This window comes from Bubalus kerabau, chromosome 1, assembly GCF_029407905.1.
Source record: "Bubalus kerabau isolate K-KA32 ecotype Philippines breed swamp buffalo chromosome 1, PCC_UOA_SB_1v2, whole genome shotgun sequence".
Lineage (NCBI taxonomy): Eukaryota > Metazoa > Chordata > Mammalia > Artiodactyla > Bovidae > Bubalus > Bubalus kerabau.
Window position 1 is genome coordinate 82,570,227 of NC_073624.1, and position 14,123 is coordinate 82,584,349.

The window sequence follows — 14,123 nt, forward strand, 5'->3', positions numbered from 1 at the left end:
ACAATGGTCTTATTCCGTAGTATTTAATTTTTCTTGTTAGTAATGAATTAAATGTTAACTGATTTAAGTTTAAATTAAATAAAATTTCTCCTTTTAGGGACAATAATAATGAGAATACTTTGAGAAACATTGTGCTAAACTAAAAGTTAGAGGTTATTATGGAATAAAAATGTGTATTGGGAGAGGAGTTAGACTAGATGTTCTCCACACGTGATTTTATAAGTCAGCATTTAAATATTTTGCAAAATGAATTATAGGATGAAAGTGACATTTTTATTTTATTTTTTTTTTTTTAAATTTTATTTTATTTTTAACTTTACATAACTGTATTAGATTTGCCAAATATCAAAATGAATCCGCCACAGGTATACATGTGTTCCCCATCCTGAACCCTCCTCCCTCCTCCCTCCCCATTCCATCCCTCTGGGTCGTCCCAGTGCACCAGCCCCAAGCATCCAGTATCGTGCATCGAACCTGGACTGGCATCTCATTTCATACATGATATTTTACATGTTTCAATGCCATTCTCCCAAATCTTCCCACCCTCTCCCTCTCCCACAGAGTCCATAAGACTGTTCTATACATCAGTGTCTCTTTTGCTGTCTCGTACACAGGGTTATTGTTACCATCTTTCTAAATTCCATATATATGCGTTAGTATACTGTATTGGTGTTTTTCTTTCTGGCTTACTTCACTCTGTATAATAGGCTCCAGTTTCATCCACCTCATTAGAACTGATTCAAATGTATTCTTTTTAATGGCTGAAAGTGACATTTTTAAAAGGACCCAAGTGGTACTGATTACCAGAAGGGAGTGAGACAAAATCAGCAAGTGCAGCCAGATTAAATTCATGTGGTGACAGTGAGAGTGCAAATGATAAACTCAATCCTTGAGGAAATAAACAACAGATTCACTGAAGGAAAAAGACCTTGAATATTTTCTTAAGGAAAGTCTAGTCAAAGGGCAGAAACATTTTGCTCTCTTTAAAATGAAACAGGAGCAATTAACACCAATTTCAAGGATAAAAGGAAGCACTTCAATAGTCTCTTCACATTTAGAGAAAACATTGTTATCCACAGTGAGATAGACCCCAACTAAGTTTTAGAATAGGAATGGCATTCCAGGGAGGCATCAGGACAGGAAAAGCAGATTTGAAGGGTTCTTTGCAAAAAGGTAATTATTGGAATGATGATTTTTCAGAGATGTAAACATATTAAGAGAATTAAAAACTAGATTTCATAATTTGAGTACTGATCACAGCATATTAAAAAGCAGAAACATTACTTTGCTGACAAAGGTCCATTTAGTCAGAGCTATGGTCTTTCTAGTAGTCATGTGAGAGCTGGACCATAAAGAAGGCTGAGTGCCGAAGAATTGATGTTTTCAAATTGTGGTGCTGGGGAAGACTCTTGAGTGTCCCTTGGACAGCAAGGAGATCAAAAAGTCAACCCTAAAGGAAATGAACCCTGAATATTCATTAGAAGGACTGATCCTGAAGCTGAAGTTCCAATCCTTTGGCCGAATGATGTGAAGAACCAACTCACTGGAAAGAACACTGATGCTGAGAAAGATTAAGGGAAAGAGGAGAAGGGGGCTACAGAGGATGAGAAGGTCAGATGGCATCACCAACTCAATGGACATGAGTTTGAGCAAACTCTGGGAGATAGTGAAGGACAGGGAAGCCTGGTGTGCTACATACAGTCCATGGGGTCGCAGAGAGTCAGACATGACTTAGTGACCGACACCAACTTATCACACATAAGGAATTGGAGATGAGACAAGTCTGAAACAGAATAAGAACCAGTAACATAAATGAAGAATCAGATAGTAGACTATCAAAGAATCCAAGCAAAATGTGAGTTCCAAATACACAGAACAGAGTGAAGGAAATAAAAACTGAGGAAAGTCCAGAATTTGAAAAAGAGCAAGATTATTGACCTTCACGTTCCTCAGCTAGGATTCTGCCCTTCATCCTTACTCCTCCCCACTGGACTCCTCTCTCAGACTTTCTCTGGTAGAGCCCTGGGTTTGTCTGTGCACATTGCATTTCCAGATATTCTTACAGAGAGTCTTCCTAAATCTGAAGCAAGGTTTAGAAAATGCACAGTCTTCCGGGTTGTCACAATAGTTATACAGATGCTGCCAATGTCCATAGTCTTCTGTAATGTGTGCACATTCCAGCGTCTGAAAAGGCTCGAATAAGCTTTTGATAAGCTTCACCAAACCAACAGAGAAATATTGTATCCAAAAGTGAATTAGTAGCTGAAAAAGAAACTTTAATGAGTATCAATTTTTCTATTGCCCAGAGAATGAATGTTTTCCTTCTTGCTTTCATGATTAGATCTTGATCCTTTCCCACCTGAGGAACGTCCTGAGGTCAGAGTGAAAGAAGGGAAAGGAATGGTGCTGCTCTGTGACCCTCCATACCATTTCCCAGGTAAACTTAGCTCTTCTATGATTATAAGCATCTAGGAAATGAAGTGGGAACACTTTTATTTCTTAATGATATTGGAGCATTTATAATTAAGACTCAGTATTTGTATAACCTTATAATACATCACTTACTAAAGCTTATAGATGCTTGCTTTTTTGATTCTTTAAACAGTTGTCCGTAATTCCAAAGGTCTATGATCATTTCAGCTTATAAATGACATGTATGTTGGATTATGTTCCTATTAATGTCCTGTTACACGGAAGAAAATATGGTAGATTTTCTACAAATAATTCCTATAATAGAATAGTACCAAGGAGGAAATAATTATTTTATTAATAATTTGGCATCTAAAATATGCTGCTGCTGCTAAGTTGCTTCAGTCGTGTCCCACTCTGTGCGACCCCTGAGACGGCAGCCCACCAGGCTCCCCCGTCCCTGGCATTCTCCAGGCAAGAACACTGGAGTGGGTTGCCATTTCCTCCTCCAATGCATGAAAGTGAAAAGTGAAAGTGAAGTCGCTCAGTCGTGTCCGACTCTTAGCGACCCCATGGGCTGCAGCCAAATATACTAGGACCTGTAATTAAACACCAGAAAGAAAGAGACATAATACATTATTAATCTCTTTAGGAGTTCTAATCCACAAACAAAATGTGAGTTACAAATACATATAGTAAAGAAAATAAAAGCTGAGGAAATCCAGAATTGGGTACAGAGCAAGATTGTTGACCTCCACGTTCCTCAGCTAGGATTCTGCCCTTCATCCTCACTCCTTCTCCCCACTGGAGTGCTCCCTCAGTCTTCCTCTGGTGAAGCCCTGGGTTTGTCTGTGCACATTGTATTTGAAGCAAAGTTTAAAAAATGTGCAGTCTTCAGAGTTGTCACAACAGGTACATAGGTGCTGCCAATGTATCCCTGTACACAAGAAAGGGGCTAAACTGAAGTTCATCTGTTACAAGATTCAACTTTGGAATACATGTTTTCAGTAATTTGATATGGCTAAAATGAAAGCTACAAAACCATTGATTGAAAGATGAACACTGCATATATAATATTTTCACTCATTTCATTTATCAAACATTTTCTTCAAATAATATATTTATACCCTTTTTCTCTCATAAAAAAGTATTCTGGGTTCTTATAGTTTTAATCTTATGTCATAAAGTTGTCTCTAAATATCTCTATATAGAATGATTCATAACAGACTATTATAAATCTGGCATATATTAATATGGAATATATATACATGCACATATATACTATTCTGATTATGTATAGATAATAGACAGTTTATAATCAAATGGTGATCACTTTTTTCTTATAACTGTGGGAGAAAGAGAATTAGTTGATATACATAGGAGACTCAGTAGACATGAGTCTGAGCAAACTCCAAGAGAAAATGGAGGACAGAAGAGCCTGGCATGCTGCAGTCCATGGGGTCGCAAAGAGTCTGACATGACTTAGTGGCTGAACAACAACAAAAGGAGAAATTTATGAATTCAAATGTTGTAAAAAGTTTTTCAATGAAGGAGTGGTCTTTTTTTTTTTTAAGAACTGACAAAATTATGAAAAAATCCCCTCATGTTCATAGTGTTTCCCACAAACCATTGGCATCTGCTTTGAGTGAGATTTTCATTAAAGGGCGTTGAGCAGAGGAATCACAGGACATCACTTAAGTTATAGAAAGGCAAATCTGGTTACTGTTGTAAGAAAAGACTCAGCAGAATATAAAAGTGAAACCAGGAGCTCAGTTAAAGATATTGCCATCATGTAGGCAATGCATATGGACCAGAGCAGGGGAACTGGAGGTAGGAAGAAGTAGTTAAATTCAAGATATATTTTGAAGGAAGGGGTAAGAGTACAGGCTGGTAGACTTTATGTGTGAAATAGAAACACAAGAGTCAAGATGACATCAAAGTATTTGTCATGAGCTCTGGAGAGAATGGAGTTGTCTGGAAGAATAGTAGGTGTGGATGTAAGAGTGAGGTGCCTAAATTAAAATTCCAAAAAGAGTTGTTCAGTTGGCAGTTCTATGAATGTGGAACCCAGGGGCAACATCTGAGGTAGGAGCATCAGTTTGTCATGCAGCATTATATAAACTGTTTTCAAAGTCATAGGACTGTGTGTCATTACCTAGGGAAGTAGTATAGATAGATATATGGGGAATGGTTCAAGGAACACAAACTATGGGATTTTTCTGAGATGAGTCTTGTTTTCAAGCCTTTGTGGCATCTTTACAACTTTGTTGACTGAAGAATTTCATGGACCAAAACTAAGGTTGGTAGAAGCTTCAAATCATTAAGCCAAATGAGTGTATTACCTCTTCTTCCTGATAAAGATACAAATGTTTATATGGGTAGGGGCAGGACTGGGAGGTCTTTTAAATAAGCCAAAGAAACATCATTAATCACAGAATAGAACCTGAACAACTCATCTCCTTGTGCTCTTAGTGGATTATGACCTGTTTGAACATTAGACATGACACCTTCAAATATAATAATGGACATATGCTTCAAGACCATAGTGTGTATATATGTGTGTACTATTTTGCCATTTGCATGTCATAAATCTATCTTTCCACTATATGCAGTTAAGGTTTTGTATATTGCAGTTAATATTTCATGGAGTTGAGGTATAAACGAACCGACCAGGTTTGGATTTTGAACCTCAAAGAACATTATATATGCAACTATTTATAGCAGTCAAATCTTGTTGGCTCTATTTGGTGATCTGATAACCTAAAATTTACTCCTTACTAAGTCAACTTAACTTAGCCATAACTACATCTCAGTTTGCTTGTTTAAAATTTAGGAGTAATAATTCTTGTGCCACCTACTTCACAGACCTTGTTATGAGATTCAAATTTAATGTTTTTAAATTATAAAATGGATATTTAATTTAAAAGGATTATTATTCAATTAAATAAAATGTATTTAGTACATTTAATGTTATATTTTGAATCACCATTAAAACAAAAAAAGTACATCTCACTTCACTAAGAATTTTTTTTATTCACAGCTATTGAATTCACCTCTTATTTATGCACAGGAAAAAGATCTAAGGGGCAATCTCATCATTTACATTCACTACATTTTTCTATGGATTTGGGTGTTCTACAATTTCTTGCAAAGAGAAAAACTCTTATTTGAACCAGTTGTTTATTTATTAGGAATACTTATACATACCTATATCAGTAAAAATGTTGATTCAATTTTATAACAACACTTGATATGCAACTGATTGCCTAGTGCCTAGCACAGGATATGTGTCCAACAAATATTTGAAGAATGAGAAAGTAAAAGAGTAAATAAGTGTATTCATTAAATTGATAGATACATAGTGATTACAATTTTAGCAAAAGATAAATTTTCTTGTTTAGATCTTGTTTTATTAAATAGAATCATGAATTCATTAATGTGTAAGACTTTCTAAACCCCTAGATTCTCAGAAAATGGAAACATGATTCTTTGATTCCAACTGATTTTCAGAACCATCAGAAACTGAGTTACACATGTCACAAAATAGGAATCATATATGTGCATATTCTGTAAGAAAATTTAAAAAAGCCCATCATTTGAAGAGTGAGTACTATTGAGAAAATACAGGATATCTAATAATAGACATGGTGTGGATTTTTAAATAAATAAGAAAGTGGGAATACTCTTAAGAGAAAAAACTCATTAAATGTTGAATGTGATAGTGACTGAATCTCAATAGACTAGAAAGGTAAGCATAAAAATAGACAAGCATGCTAGAGCATAGTAGGGAATATATGAGCCCACAGTATAACCTGGTATAAATTTCTTTCTAAAAGAATTTATATATAGTTTACTATAGGTGTCAAACAAAAGTTAGAAGCTATTGTGATTTTATTGGTATAGGTAAATTCTGTTCTAATGAGGTTAATTAACAACAACAACAAAAAAAGTACAAAAATCTTCAAAAAAGTTTGTGGACAGAGACAGCACTTAATTCCTTCAAATATATATCAAGGAGAAATGTAAAATTATTTATCAAGCTTGGGTAAGTGGTATATTTCAAAATAATACAATGAAACTGATCAAATGCACTATAATTGGCCAAAACAAATCCCCACTGTAATATGGTACAGACTCTCTTGAGGCAAAGAAAAAAGTCCCAGGCACCTATGGATAAAAGCAATGTTTTTGAAACAGTCCTGGTATTTACTCTTCCTAAAAAGTAATTTTATAATAATTTATTATTTAAGCCAGACAGCAAGGCTATGAGGAAAATAGGTGCTGACTTCTTCAGTTCAGTTCAGTCGCTCAGTCGTGTCTGACTCTTTGCAACCCCATGAATCACAGCACGCCAGGCTTCCCTGTCCATCACCAACTTCCGGATTCACCCAAATGGATGGAGTTCGATGGAGTTCACATCCATCGAGTCGGTGATGCCCTCCAGCCATCTCATCCTCTGTCCTCCCCTTTTCCTCCTGCCCCCTACCCCTCCCAGCATCAGAGTCTTTTCCAATTAGTTAACTCTTTGCATGAGGTGGCCAAAGTACTGGAGTTTCAGCTTTAGCATCATTCCTTCCAAAGAACACCCAGGACTGATCTCCTTTAGAATGGACTAGTTGGATCTCCTTGCAGTGGAATGCAAAAGTAGAAAGTCAAGAAACACCTGGAATAACAGGCAAATTTGGCCTTGGAATATGGAATGAAGCAGGGCAAAGGCTAATAGAATTTTGCCAAGAGAACGCACTGGTCATAGCAAACACCCTCTTCCAACAACACAAGAGAAGACTCTACACGTGGACATCACCAAACAGTCAACACTGAAATCAGACTGACTATGTTCTTTATAGCCAAAGATGGAGAAGCTCTATACAGTCACAAAAACAAGACCAAGAGCTGACTGTGGCTCAGATCATGAAGTCCTTATTGCCAAATTCAGACTTACATTGAAGAAAGTAGGGAAAACCACTAGACCATTCAGGTATGACCTAAATCAAATCCATTATGATTATACAGTAGAAGTGAGAAATAGATTTAAGGGTCTAGATCTGATAGATAAGAGTGCCTGATGAACTATGGATGGAAGTTCGTGACAGTGTACAGGAGACAGGGATCAAGACCATCCCCATGGAAAAGAAATGCAAAAAAGCAAAATGGCTGTCTGGGGAGACCTTACAAATAGCTGTGAAAAGAAGAGAAACGAAAAGCAAAGGAGAAAAGGAAAGATACAAGCATCTGAATGCAGAGTTCCAAAGAATAGCAAGAAGAGATAAGAACACCTTCCTCAGTGATCAATGCAAAGAAATAGAGGAAAACAACAAAATGGGAAAGACTTCTTCAGAGATGGTTAATTTTACCATTTGTAGGGAGTAAGGGAAGACAGATAATCTACTGAATGCCCGTAAGAACTGAGTCAGAGTTTGGCTCTTGATTACCTAAATTAAGCTTCATTCTTAAGTCTGATCAGCAGGGCAGCTACCACACCAATTGTGGAACAGTTTTGGTAGTTCTGGGTGGAAAAGGAAGTTAAAAGATCAGTTCTGCCTTCCTTTTGCTAAATGAGAGTCCCTTGGACTGCAAGGAGATCAAACGAGTCAATCTAAGGGAAATCAGTCCTGAATATTCATTGAAAGGACTAATGCTGAAGATGAAGCTCCAATACTTTGGCCACCGAAGAACTGACTCATTGGAAAAGACCCTGATGCTGGGAAAGATTGAAGGCAGGAGGAGAAGGGGATGACAGAGGATGAGATGGTTGGATGGCATCACCGACTCGATGGACATGAGTTTGAGTAAGCTCCGGGGGTTGGTGATGGATAGGGAAGCCTGGCATGCTGCAGTCCATGGGGTCACAAAGAGTAAGACACAACTGATCGACTGAACGGAATTGATTGCTATATGTCCTTGGGCGAGTCAACCTAGCTAAACCTCTGTATCCTTTTTTTAAAATGACAGTAGTGATCCCTAGCTTTGTTTTAGTGAGAAATGATATCATCCAACATATTGCAATTATTCTTTTGTTCAAGTAGATGGTTTATCATTAGACAATAATCTATTAAATAAATTTATATTATTAATATTACAAGTTCCACAAGGGCAATGACCAAATTTGTCTTGTTTAGTGGCACATAGAAGATAACTCAGTAAACTGGAGGGGAGGCCCAATTTTGACCCATTGAGCAGGAAGCTCCCATGGAAAATGGGATGGGTACCCACTCCACTATTCTCACCTGGAGAACCCATGGACAGAAGGGCCTGACAGACTACAGGCCATGGGGTCGCAAAGAGTTGGACACAACTGAGTTACTAACACTTTCCCATTGAATATTTAGGAAAATACACACTGGGCCTTAAATCAGCCAGACCATTTATTCTGTAGTACAAGATTTATGTTTTTACCAACACATGGCAGTAACTTCTCTGACCTAACTTTTCTGCCTTTAAGATTCAAAGAGTAAAACATTATCCTGTTCCTCTTCTCTAATGAGTGGTACACAGAAAAATTTCTTAGAATTTAGAAAAACTGAGTAATATGGTAGTTAAAATAGCCTGACCAAAGTCATATTAATATTTAGTCTAGAATTAAAATACAGGTCTCCACATTGACATAACTATGGAGTACTCAGAATATTCTGAATTAGTTTTGTGTGTGGTATCTTGAAATATTGTATAGCTAAGAAAATTCTTCTGTAAGGAAATCTGTACTTTCCTGACTCTTTCTGATTTTTTTGGAATTTGTGTCCAGAAATCATTACAAAAATATTAATTTTCTTTTTAAGTGAGAATACAAAAATTATTTCAAAACTAGACAAACTCACATCTGTTGAAATATACTTTAAATATTATTTTGGTTTACAGTCTGTTAAAATATATGATAAATGTTATTTCTAAATACTATAAACATAGAATTATTTGTTGCCCAATTCCAAAAACCTGATTTCAGCAATTTAAGCAGCCTCCAAAGTTTCTGCTTATTTTGTTTCTTCTGTGGTTTTTACCTGACCTTCTTAAATCAGCATAAGGATAACAATTAATATTAATAGAATCATTCACTTCATGGCAAATAGGTTGGGAAACAATGGAAACAGTAAAAAAGTTTATTTTCTTGGGCTCCAAAAATCACTGCAGAGGATGACTGCAGCCATGAAATTTAAAAAATGCTTGCTCCTTGGAGGAAAAGTTATGACAAACCTAGTCAGCATATTAAAAAGCAGAGACATTTCTTCACCAACAAAGGTCCATATGGTTAAACTATGATTTATCCAGTAGTCATGTATGGATGTGAGAGTTGGACCATAAAGAAGGCTGAGCACTGAAGAACTGATGCTTTTGAACTGTGGTGTTGGGGATGACTTTTGAGAGTCACTTGGACAGAATGGGGATCAAACCAGTCAATCCTAAAGGAAATCAACCCTGAATATTCATTAGAAGGACTGATGCTGAAGCTGAAGCTCCAATACTTTGGCCACCTGATGCAGAGAGTCAACTCATTGGAAAAGACCCTGATGCTGGGAAAGACTGAAGGCAAGAGGAGAAGGGGACAACAGAGGATGAGTTGGTTGGATGGCATCACCGACTTAATGCACTTGAGTTCGAGCAAGCTCTAGGAGATGTTGAAGGACAGGGAAGCCTGGCGTGCTGCAGTCTATAGGGCCACAAAGATTTGGACATGACTGAGCAACAGCAACAAGAATTATTCACAGATACAAAGGTCTAGAGAGGTGTATGCTAACAATAAGAATGCTGAGTTGGAGAAATATGGTGATTTTATTTTCTTTCAAATTTAACTTTGTATTTTCATTTTTTGAAAACAAAAAATAAACTTCTGTAATTAAAAAGTTAAGATAAAAAAATAATCATCTTCATTCACTTTTATGAGACTGTATATTGCTGGAGAAAATTATATAGCTAATTTAAATGGAATCCCCTGGACTATTATTTTCAATCATACTGGATGTATATAGCATGCAATTCTTTTAGTTTTTCATATTAAGCTCTTTTTCATTCTCTATTTAGCAGCTTTACCAGTCAATCACCTTGAGTTCCATAAAGCAAAATGGAATGGTGTCAGGTCAAGATTATTTCATTTTTAAAATATCTTGATTTTCCACCATCTTGCATCTAAATCTTTTCTAACTTGAACTAAGAGATCTTTTTCTGAGGGTACCTTTTTTTTTTTTTTATTCCCCTGAGGGTATTTTTTCCCCCTGAGGGTATCTCCCTAGAGACAGTTGTCTTCACATGGCTATAATGTTTTAAAGGGGATTAGGATATTGAGACTGAGAAATATGTATCACCCAGCGTTCCCTCTTATGCATTACTGCTGTGCATGACTACTGGAATGTCATCCCTCAAAATATAAAGGGGAGATCCGAATGGAAAACTGGGAAAAGCAGCAATTTAATGAGGAAATTCAACTTTTGGCCTAACCAGCCAGTATGCTTAGCGAAAGGAATTTACAACAGTTAAAAGTTACCATATAATCTGCTTCCTAATATTTAAGAAAACAAGTAAAATGCCTTTTTTTCTTTTCTGTAGTTTTTACTTTTTAATGTAGCCAGAATAGGCTGCATAAACTCATTTCTAAATCTGTCATGTATAATAGGAGAATAAAAAGATATAAAGCCACAGTACAGTTGACTTTATCTTTTAAATGCAGTAGGGAAGATGGAATTTGAAGTTATTAGACCTGGATTCAAAATCCTAATTCTACTTAGTCATGAAATTCTAAGCAAGTCATTTAAACTGAGTTGCATTCAGCCCATAATTAATTAAAAGAATAATGGTAATTCATGAATAATTGAGAAATAGATATTATTGCTTAGTATCACTTTATATTCAAACTACGGTAGCTTTTAGAAAATTTGTGCTGTTTATCTTGGCCTACTTCCAACATTTACTCTACAAAAGCCTAGATTAGATTATGTGCTAGTTTATTTCTAGAAAATAAGACTTTTCCTTTTGGAGAAGAGCTTAAAACTGAGTCAATAATATTTGAAAAGCCTAGATTAAGTTACGAACTAGCTTACTACTAGAAAACAAAATCTTTGCTTTTGGAGGGAGTTTAATACTTAGACAACAATATTTTCTTCTAGATGATCTTAGCTACCGCTGGCTTCTAAATGAATTTCCTGTATTTATCACAATGGATAAACGAAGATTTGTGTCTCAGACAAATGGCAATCTCTACATTGCTAATGTTGAGGCATCTGACAAAGGCAACTATTCTTGCTTTGTTTCCAGTCCCTCTATTACAAAGAGTGTGTTCAGCAAATTTATCCCACTCATTCCACTACCTGAACGTAAGTATATTTGTTCTCTGTTTTTGTAAGGTTGTCTACTTATGGCATACTTATAATAATGAAAAGAAATTTCCAGTGGGCAAACCAGCTGACTGCTTCACCAGGACAAATAGAGGACATATACTTTGAAAGTCTTGGTTTTTCCTTAGATTTTCACCTAGAGAAGATTTACATCATAAAGTGTCCTAAGGTGGTTGAGTTTGAATTGGTTGCCTCCAGTTCAGTGAATGTATAGAAACCTGATTGATTTACTAGCAAAATGCCAATATATTGGTTATAAATGGGAATCACCACCATCTGTTTTTTGTTTCATGGTCAGTCCTACTTCTTAGTCAATTCATGAAAGTGAATGAATGATTATATCAAAACAAGCTGCAGTGATTACAGAATTAGGGTGGAAGGAAAGGCAATCAGATCATTTTTTATTTTTAAGGAATTATTTACATGAAGCAAATAAGTATAAAAATTGCCTTTCTATTGTAAGTAGTGTAGGGTATGACTACTGTGGAACCATCTTGAATGACAGTTAAGAGTTAATACACTCTTAACGGGCCTTTCCCCAGGCTTCAGTTGAATGAACTTAAATCAGAATACAATATGTTTTCTTACTTCAGGTTATTTTTATCTCAGTCCTCCTGCAACACTCATATCACTGAATTCAAGCTTCTAAGGAAATACTGGTTCTGTTGTTGGCAGACTTAAATTTGGGTCTTACCTCTAAGTTTTGTATAATAATGGTGGCAAGTCTATCATATCACAGACATTCTATTATTATTCTCAAGATAGCAGTCACATGGTTAGTATTCAATAAACATCTTATTATCTGGCTTTTTTTTAACCCTCTCAAATCTTAGGAAATACTCTCACCACTACTTCACGGAGTGAAAAGGAACCATCATGTGGAAACTTCCCTCATTTTCATCCCTCAAAATTCAGTGCTTCTTACTTTCTTTCTCAGTGGAATAAGTGTTTTTCCTGCTGCTCAAGCTAATTGCTGCAGCTGCTCTGATTCACATTCCATTTGTTTCATTTAAGGATGTCATTGCATCACTCTTTCTTTTCTGAGTCTTTAAACTCTCCTCCATTTGTTTCCCTCTGCATATTCTTTTGTATTCAATGCAAACAGTCTTGAGTAATCAAAACCACTTCTTATTTGCTAAATCCAAAAGACATTTTCAGATCTGATTCTGTATGAAATTTGACCCTTGTTGATCTCTTCTGCCTCTCTTGAAATCTCCTTTCTTTTCCTATTTTTTGACTATTTCTGCCTCTGCTTATTTCCCAGCTGCCTCAGTGACAACCTCTATGCAGTATCTTTCATCAGATCATCCTCATTCTCATATTTCTTTCCAATCTTTGTCTAGATAGTCTCATTCATTTATACCTTTATTTCACTAGAAGCTCTATGTGCTGACTCCAGATTCACTTCTCCAAAACTTTTCCCTAATCCTACCTACATCCTGGGCCTAACACACAGAAGCTTCTCAAGAGTGTTAAATTTGAAATATTCCAAACACATCTTTCATCTGCTCTCTAAACCTCCTCTACTGGTGTTCTTCATCTCATTGAATAATACTATCATATTTCTCACCGGTAACTCAGGAGAGAATTTTAATCGTCAACTCCTTTCCACTGACATCCTGAGGACAGTGAACACAGCAGTTTTCATTTAGGACATAAGCACTTGGCAAGTTCGAGGAAAATGTGGAACCCAAAGATAATGATTCAGCAGATCCAGGATGTGACCCAGGAATCTATAGTTTCAATGAGTATCCCAAGTGATTTTAATGAATTGGATTTTATTTATTTATTTATTTTTACCAATACAATATTGTAAAGTAATTAACCTCCAATTAAAATAAATAAATTTATATTTGAATTGGATTTTTGATCTGTATCTTGGGAAAACATTGATCCAAGGGGCAGTTCTTTTGATTCTGGTTCTAAAACACAACTTGGATCTGTGTTTTCCTTTCTGCTCCCACTGTGACTCTGCCCTTGTTCAGGCCCTCACTTAGAACTCTGACTCTCTGCTATATTTTTCTTCTCCATGTTCCTTCCCTTAAAACTGCCAACAAATCTACTTAAACAAAGGCAAATTTCATATTTAGTCTCTTAACAAATCCTATTAATAGCTAACCATTGAGGAAATTAATCTCAAAATCTTTAATATCAGTTTCAAACCTTCTATATTGTAGATTCAAGTTCATCTTCAACTACATATACTTCAATATCATTTTGATTCCTAGACCTTTTATAATTGCCTGCACACTCCTGAATTTGTGTCAAAATAAGCGATTTCCTCAACTTGAACTGGTCTGGTTCAAATGTCCTCTTTGCCTGAGATTCCCTCAGCCCTTATATATTTCCAACAATCCTCCTTGGCCACCACTTTTTTAGAGCATTTACTATTGA

The 14,123-nt window shown here is 36.0% G+C and overlaps 1 protein-coding gene across 1 annotated transcript in view; it reads left to right on the top strand.

Annotated features, from left to right (window-relative positions):
• The window catches only part of CNTN1 (contactin 1), a 184,452-nt gene that overhangs the window by 14,937 nt on the left and 155,392 nt on the right, over window positions 1–14,123 (top strand). Inside the window, exons 5-6 of the mRNA XM_055566313.1 lie at window positions 2,342–2,437; window positions 11,502–11,708. Coding sequence (XP_055422288.1) covers window positions 2,342–2,437; window positions 11,502–11,708 — 303 coding nt within the window. The remainder of the gene's footprint in view (window positions 1–2,341; window positions 2,438–11,501; window positions 11,709–14,123) is intronic.